Here is a 9060-nt window from a genome sequence, read left to right as displayed (position 1 = left end):
TCGGCAGACTGTCCAAGCTCTTCATATGGTCTAGTCTCTGACTGCAGCTGGCCGACACCGTGGTGGTAGGTTCCAGGCCCCCAGTGAGAGGCGAGAGCGCGTAGTCAGTCTGGGGTTGGTGGGGTACCCCGCCGTGGTTGGTCAGAAGTCCCATTACCTAAAATAAACAGGCAGATGGGGAAGAAGTGAGAATGCAGGGAGGACCAGACCCTAGCCTGAAGCTGAAGGGATAACTGGAAAAAGCCAAGTTTGATTGCTTTGGAAATCTGCTGTGAGAGGGCTGTCCCGAAGAGGGTAACCTCAATTCAAAGTGGCAGAGCTATTACATCATGCCCAGTGATAACATCGGATTGCAGTTTCAGAAAGAAGGGGAGAGGGTGGAAGAGAGCGGACACCATGCCCCTAGTGATAAGATCAGGCTGGAAATTCAAGGAAGGAGGGACACAGGGACACAAGGATGGAAGGAGGGAGAAACTGTAACTGTTCATTTTGAATAATGTTTAACCATGTTATAACTGGGAGTGTCACGTGTCATTTTAAACAGGCATTTGCTTATATTTTTTTAAGTGACACGAATCTAAATCAAATTCTCTTTGTGTATTTTGAGATCTCTGTCTTTTTTCATAGAGTTCCCTCTCAAGAAAATTACTCTCCTTATGTTGGCCATCCTTCAGTAGTTACAAATAAAGTACTCCTTCTCTGACATTCCCTTGTGTTTTCCCCATCCTTCTTACTGTGCAATTAATACTTGGTCACCTACTTTGAATTGTGAGTGTTCTGAGAGGAGTGAACTACTGAGTCTTATATTCTCAGCCCCTAACAGTTCTTAGCACTTATCAGGCAAATGATTCTTCAAATAACTTCCTCCATTTACCTAATCCTTTCATTTCTTCTCCAAACTAACATTTTCATAAGAAATGTCAAAAAAAAAAAGAAAAGCCTGAAATGCAAACATATTATAAGAAGTCCGTTTGGCTTTTTAAATAACCCTGGAGAGCAAGCGAACTTTTAAAACAACAAAACTGTAATAACAGAACAACTTTCTGATTAGCACGGTGACGAGTTTCACAAACTCAGGCTCGCTGACCCTTACAACACACTGTGATGGAAGCAAGTGGATAATTAATTTTGCAGCTGGAAAACTGCCACCCAAGAGAGGAAGTGATTTTTCTCAACTTCGTACAAGTCAGTGGCAGGGCTCAAAAAGCAATCGCAGAAGAAATAGACTGCTGGGTAAAGAGCTTCACCTGCTCACAAAGTATTTCAACGCAGGAGCCCACCAGGGCACAATACTTCCATCCTAGTCCCGCTGTGTTTTAGGAAGTCTGAAGCATATGGAGATGAAAATGCACAAATAAAAGCAAGACGAGAGGGCAGTAATGGAACTCAATCTTGACTGGAGGCCTCTGTTACCCACTAAGGTAATTCAGGCCACAGAATCCTGGATGGAGGTGCACCAGTGAGGCAGGAGGGAGGGGTGAATCTTGCATTCCAGAAAGCTTCCTAAATTAGATTCCAAAACCAGTGAGGCCACAATCCCCTTTGGGAAGGGTTTGCATAATCCTCATAGCTAAACAAAATCTTCTTGAAACAAAGCTTTAAACTGATCCATCTTCAATTAGCCCCAAAAGACCAAAAAAAGGGGGGATGGGGTAAGAAAACAAAAGAGAATCTGTTCACCACCTTCTATGGATTACGCATTCTTCCTCCAATCCTTCTCACCTCCCTCTTCCCCACACACCCAAGTCTCTGTTCTCCATTTCCTTGTCTCCCTTCACTTGAGTTCTTGTATAAGATGTGTGAGCAGATGGGAAGGGGGGCCAGTGTAGGGCAAGCAACGCAGTTGTTCCCAAATTTTAAAAGACATTCCAAGGGATCTAAATTTTCTTGAGCTTGAGATTTTTCAAAATCTCTAAAATTATATTCAAAAAAATAATTATATGTTTCAGAGCATAGTTCTGTTTTCTTGGGGATTAGAGAAAATGAGAGTCACAAAGTACAGTAAGAATCAATAGGATTCCCAGCTCTAGGAGGATGAAAGTCACCAGAACTTGGGCTCTCATATAATGCTATTTACAGTAAGTTGATTACTTCATTTTCTCATTTAAAAAAACCTAAACATAATGCAAAATGCATTTATTTCCTGAATGTTCTTCCACCTATACTTTTTTTTTTGCCTTTCTTTGAGCTCATACAGGTGATTTTATGGTATATGTTAGGAAAATTTGTAAAGGTCAGTTGACATACTAATTTATTAAATATTTTCTTTCAGCCCAAATTACTAATGTCTATTAGAAGAAAAAAATCTTTAAAATAGAAGTTGCTCAGTACCAAACACAAACCTTTCAAATCAGGAGTACCTCCCTGTATACCAGCCTAATGGACAAGAGTGGATAAGGAAAATAAAAATACTAAAAATGTACCATTCTGGGGAACCCTCCTACCCTGTTAATGGTGATGTAAACTATTACAGCCACTATGGAGAACAGTATGGAGATTCTTTAAAAAAAAACAGCAATCCCACTCCTGGACATATATCCAGAGAAAACCATAGTTCAAGAAGATACATGCACCCCAGTGTTCATTGCAGCACTATTTACAATAGCCAAGATATGGAAGCAACCTAAATGTGCATGGACAGATGAACAGATAAAGAAAATGTGGTACATATATACAAAGGACTATTACTCAATTATTAAAAAGAATGAAATAATGCCATTTGCAGCAACATGGATAGACCTGGAGATTATCAACCTAAGTGACGTCAGAGAAAGACAAGTATCAGATGATATGAAGAACCTTAAAAAATGATACACTGAACTTATTCACAAAATAGAGACTTACAGACTTAGAGAATGAACTTACAGTTACTAGAGGGAAGTGTGGGCAGGGAGGGATAAACGAAAGTTTAGGATTGACATATACACACTGCTACATTTAAAATATATAACCAACACAGCCCTGCTGTAGAGATCAATACACTGTAATAACCTAAATAGGAAAAGAATTTTTAAAAGAATAAATATAGCTATAGGTATACCTGAATAATTTTGCTATACATCTGAAACTAACACAATATTGTTAATCAACTACACCCCAATAAAAAATTAAAAAAATTTTTAAAGTATGATATTTTTAATGAAAGGGGATTTTAACACAGGGCACAAATATTTTATTGTGTAAATAATCTGTGGTAAGGTTTTTTCAAAAAGCACTTAGGAAAAGCAACTTTGTAACTATATCAAATCAGAGAAGAAAAATATACAGTGTTACTGGATAAAAAAGAAGTATATTTTTAATAGTGTTTTTCATGAAGCTGCTGCTGCTGCTAAGTCACTTCAGTCGTGTCTGACTCTCAGCGACCCCATGGACTGCAGCCTACCAGGCTCCTCCGGCCATGGGATTTTCCAATTCTGTTAATGGTATATCACTTTAAGGAAGAAATGGTATACTCTATGTACCATTACAGTTGAAGTGTAAGAGCAGAATTTTATTCAAAACATGCCCACTCTCCCATGAGCTATATGTACATTTTTGTGATAAACTTTTTTAATCCTCTGCCATATATTTCTTGTTTGCAAAACTCTGAAGGCAGTAATAAGTTTGTCCATGGGGAAAAATACATGAAGACCCTAAAAGAGAAGAAATGAGTCCTTCCGAGAAGCAAAATTCAACTAATGCTGTTTATGTACCAACTTATTGGAGTTGCTGAATTAGAAAATATCTTAGGACAGGAAGACCTTAAAACATTATCTACTGATGGATGGAGAAGATAGGGTACTATCTCCAAGGCTGTATTCTAGGGCAAGAGAAACAGAGTTCCTTAAAGGTGCCAGGGCACAGTATCCTGAAGACATCCTGGGTCCTGATCCAATCAGGAGGAGTGGCTGCTGTGTGAATGGAACAAGAAGGATTCTTGTTAGGTCTTCTTGTCGCTATTACCAATGTCACACACCGGAAGCTAGTGACAGCTTCTGTATCAGCAGCTGCCCTTAGCTCAGCAGCCCAATATTTCCAGAGGCTAATGTGAAGAAATAAAGAGGACCAGAGACCCATTATCCCTTTGACTTCCCTGAGCAAGCCCAAGAGACAGATAGTCTCCCATGAGTTTTTCTTTCCATTGAGATAGTCACACATTGTAACCATGACTTCTTTCTCAGGAATTGTACAAGGATGGAGAAAGAAACACTAATATAACCCTACATTTGCTCTGAAATGGAAGTTAGTGAATGATGATAAGTAACACAATTAATTTCAATGTTTCATGCTGAGAAAACATGAGATGTATATACGTCATTTTACTAACATCTTTAAAAATCAAAAAGGAAATCTGTGTTAGGAAAGAAAAATAACTATATCAATACAAAATGTATTACTTTCCCCTAACATAATTTAAAACCTCAAGTCTCTATGGAAGGGTCCCATTACACTTTTATGTACGTTTCTTTGAAAGCAATTTTGCTATTCCATGTGGTTCAAGGGAAGCTATGGAAATTTCTTTTTGCTGCACAAAGTTGGGAAAAGAACTTCTTAGAATTCCCCAATATGGCCACAGAATATCTTCCAGTCATATTTTAAAGAATGTTGTCAGGATCTTTTTTATATATGTTTTTCCTAAAGCAAATTGTAGTTCAAAGCCTAAAATAAAATCTTCACTGGTTGCAAAGTGGGGTTTTTTCCTCATAAGCCATCAGTAAGGTATTTCTGCTGCTGCTGCTGCTAAGTCACTTCAGTCGTGTCCGACTCTGTTCGACCCCATAGATGGCAGCCCACCAGGCTCCCCCGTCCCTGGGATTCTCCAGGCAAGAACACTGGAGTGGGTTGCCATTTCCTTCTCCAATGCATGAAAGTGAAAAGTGAAAGTGAAGGCGCTCAGTCTCTATTTTTGCCCGATTTTATTTTTTAATTTGAGATAGAAGAAACACAATTGCCTGGTTTTCACAAATAATTTCAAAGGAAAAAAAAAAACTCAGGGCTACTCAGTTCTGTCAGTTGAACACCAGTCATATTCTTATTAAATGTCAGATAAGTCCAGGAACTGCAATGAACAAGAAAATTATTCCTTTTATAAAGATATCTGTCTATCTCCTTGGGAAGGGAGATAGGAGGAGGATATTTAACTTTTAGTTGAGTACAAATCTAAGGTGAAGCGTATAAAAATCTATTAAATATATTGGTAAATATTTCCCAGATGTCATTTCTAAATTGTTTTATGGACAACCTTTAAAAATAAATTCAAACCTTAGAATCGTCAACCGGGACTTCTGCTGGTTCCTTAGTCATTCCCATTATTAGAGGCCTTTTTGAAGATCCTTTTAAACTCATTCTCAAGTTTCAGAATTCCAAATAGGTTGTTTATATCTTGATTGGAAGATTATATGGTTCAGGAAAAACTAACTTTACAATTGCTTCATGCCGTATTTCTTGAATTAATTTTAAATATAAAAGATAAAAAACTATGAGCCAAATTAAGATTTACATTTAAAACAATGTGTCTGGAAAATATTTGTCTTGGCTTACGTGTTATGATTTTGCCATCAGTTAAAAGTGCTTAGAGCTTATCAGAAATCTAAAATGATTTAGCATATTATGGTGTACGTCTAGGTACTTCTTTTTTTCCTTAGCAGGAATCCTGGTTCATGTCTTTATTTTCTTTTTTGCTCCTAAGTAATCAGATGCTCTTCTAACTTAACATTTACTAATACACATTTAGTTGCATTTTGGAAAACCACTGGGAGTTACAGCTTTGTATGATACAAAGAGGTTTTATTTTAATAGCTTCTACACTTTTCTTGAACTCTGGGAGATGGTGATGGACAGGGAGGCCTGGCGTGCTGCGATTCATGGGGTCGCAAAGACTCAGACACGACTGAGCGACTGAACTGAACTGAACTGAACACGTTTCTTAAAAATCTAATGATTTTAAACTTTTAAAATCTGGATATAATTTATTTCCAGAACCAAACAAAAAATCCAAATGTTTATGCAAGTGTATTTTTCAATACGGGTGCTACTGAAGTTATCTGATAGTTAAATTTCAGCAACTATATTTTTAAGGCTATACCTAAACCTAAACTTGAACAGTGGAGACTTTCCCGAAAATGTTATCTTCAGATTCAAATGCCTTAGGAATTATCCTGCAGTTGATTAGCATCTAAATAATTAGATTTTTTTGCCCTCTCGGTTTGAAAGCTGTAAGAAGGAAGTTGCCTTAAGGCAGAAGTTTCTCTTAAGGTAAGAATGGTGACCTTCTCACCCATCCAGATTTAGGGAAGGGCATGGCTGATCTCTGCCTAACCAGAAAGAAAACTAGTACATGTAAAATGTCCAGCCAAATACATACTTATTGTGTTGGCCAAAAAGTTCGTTCGGGTTTTTCTGTCCATTTATTTAAAAGCCCAAACAGAAAACCTCAAATGAAATTTCTGGCCAACTCAATATTTTTCTTTAATGCTAATCCTCAGCTGACATTTTTAAGTAGCTCTGTTTCATGCATGATGAGTATGAGTGCCAGACAAGTGTGGTTCATGAGGTACATACATTTCCAAGATCTATTTGAAAAAAGCACTGTAAGTACTGTATAAGCTAAACTTTTAAGTGTTACATGTGCTTTAATCTCCAACTCTGTGATCAGTTACAGAATGATTTTTACTTTATCAGTTCTGTAGAATACCTCTTTCTCAATGGACCTAAACTGTCAAATGGACAGCAACAGAGATTTCTTTAGACACTGATGACTAAAATATAAATCTAGGCAGAAAATTCGGAGAAGGCAATGGCACCCCACTCCAGTACTCTTGCCTGGAAAATCCCATGGACGAAGGAGCCTGGTGGGCTGCAGTCCATGGGGTCGCTGAGGGTCGGACACAACTGAGCGACTTCACTTTCACTTCTCACTTGCATGCATTGGAGAAGGAAATGGCACCCCACTCCAGTGTTCTTGCCTGGAGAATCCCAGGGATGGGGGAGCCTGGTGGGCTGCCGTCTATCGGGTCGCAAAGAGTCGGACACGACTGAAACGACTTGGCAGCAGCAGCAGGCAGAAAATTAACATAGAAATGGCTTGCAAGAGACATATATACATATACACATACATATAGAGTGTATTTCTAGACCATGATGGACAATCATATCATGTCCATCTATTATCAATAAAATAAAGCCCATTAAGAAAAAGCTCATTTCACCTAAATGAACACTTATGGTTAATACAATTGCTATTTGACTATGTTAGACCCACCATGGGCTGTAATAAAATTCTCATATGTTTTAATTCATTTACGCATGCCTGCATTTAATATGCTTTGTGACCATGTCTACAATTAATATGATTTATGAGAAAAGAACATGTGTGATATTGGGGGGGGAGGGGATAGCATACATATTTTTTCTTCTATGAATGAAAAATACAGCAAAACGGCTCAAGGAAAATTGTGGGCCGTTAGCATATTAAGATGGACTGACAGAGCCCTGAGTAAACTTGAGGGAGTTAATGATATCCTCTTATCTGACCCTGACACATTTGCAGCATGTAATTTACAGAAGCTCTGTCCAGGGAATCTTGACAAATGCTCCTAACGATGTCAGGGCAATGTTCCATTCTAATGTAAAACACATGTGGGTCAGATACCCTCATTCATCACTTAGCACAGAGAGTCTCCCACTCTTTCTGGGAGGAATGACATTACCTGCTGTTAACTCTTCTCCTTTCAGGAAATTTCTCACCACCACAGTAGCCCTCTGAAGAGTAAGTACTCAAACTTATCACTGTTTCAAAAACCTGTCTAAAAAACATGACTGTGGAAAATCAAGCATATATCTTGGTTTAATTTCATGACTACTTCTGGACACGTTTGCTAAATATTAACTGACCTTTTGAGACCTAAGAAACCAAATATAGACAGGGAAAAGCTCTACACCTGGGCATTCCACAGTCCTTCAATGAAATGGCGTTTAAAATTCTAATTGCCTATAAACTATGCCTGCATTCAAGGACATGCAGGGCTGATGCACCCTAATAACCATTCATAAATACACACCTTACTGAATCTTAACTGCCCAGTTTTGTTTGAGATTCTCATACAACCTTACAATAACCTAGCATCCACATTACCTTTTAGAAAGAAGGGCCTCAACACTGCCCCCTCTGAAGCAGAAGGATGCTCGGTTATACTACATCTCCAATCCCCCCCACAAACTTGGAAGGCAGACATTCCAGGCTACTAAGGGAGGAAAAAGTTGCCCAGCTCAACAACGAAATTCCTTCTTTCTTCCAGACCATGTGTGATGTAGGCAAATATTTTTGTGGTTGCCCAAAGCCTGTGTCATAAGACTCCATCTACTAAATGCCTAAAGACTACAGAAAAGGACCTTCCGATATGGCCTCAGGACAGAGAAAAGAGCCAACTGAAAAGATCAAGTGATACTGATTTAACAAGTAGGTATCAGGGAAACTATTTCTATTAACCATGGGAAAGCAGATCCCAGCCTCAAAAAAGTCTGAGAATGAACTTACCCTTCAAGAAGAGTTTTCTGGCCTGTTTCATAGGTTTTCGTGTTAAGGCAGAATAAACTTTCATTTAAAATGCTTGGAAACTTGTAACAACTGTATACATATGGGACAACATCTGAGAATGCAGTCTTCTAAGAATCAGAAGCTACTATTCCAGTAAGCTAAAATCCTACCTACTTTAATTCCCCCACCTTCACAATGCCAGAGACACTCGACCAATAAAGACATGGTGATGCTTTTTCACATCTAAACTTATTTGTGTCCTTGATTATAATAGGCAGGGGCTAGATATGCAGATGACACCACCCTTATGGCAGAAAGTGAAGAGGAACTAAAAAGCCTCTTGATGAAAGTGAAAGAAGAGAGTGAAAAAGTTGGCTTAAAGCTCAACATTCAGAAAATTAAGATCATGGCATCTGGTCCCATCACTTCATGGGAAATGGATGGGGAAACAGTGGAAACAGCGTTAGACTTTATTTGGGGGGGCTCCAAAATCACTGCAGATGGTGACTGCAGCCATGAAATTAAAAGACGCTTACTCCTTGGAA

The 9060-nt window shown here is 38.5% G+C and overlaps 1 protein-coding gene across 2 annotated transcripts in view; it reads right to left on the bottom strand.

The window, feature by feature from the left end:
• The window catches only part of PAX3 (paired box 3), a 99918-nt gene that overhangs the window by 722 nt on the left and 90136 nt on the right, over window positions 1-9060 (bottom strand). For both annotated transcript variants that reach the window (XM_010837073.1, XM_010837074.1), the window contains exon 8: window positions 4-157. In XM_010837073.1, the coding sequence (XP_010835375.1) occupies window positions 4-157 (154 nt within the window). The remainder of the gene's footprint in view (window positions 1-3; window positions 158-9060) is intronic.

This window comes from Bison bison, unplaced genomic scaffold (assembly GCF_000754665.1).
Source record: "Bison bison bison isolate TAMUID 2011002044 unplaced genomic scaffold, Bison_UMD1.0 scf7180017864068, whole genome shotgun sequence".
NCBI lineage: Eukaryota > Metazoa > Chordata > Mammalia > Artiodactyla > Bovidae > Bison > Bison bison.
Note: the sequence above shows the minus strand (reverse complement) of the source record. Positions and strands in the feature narration are given on the sequence as shown.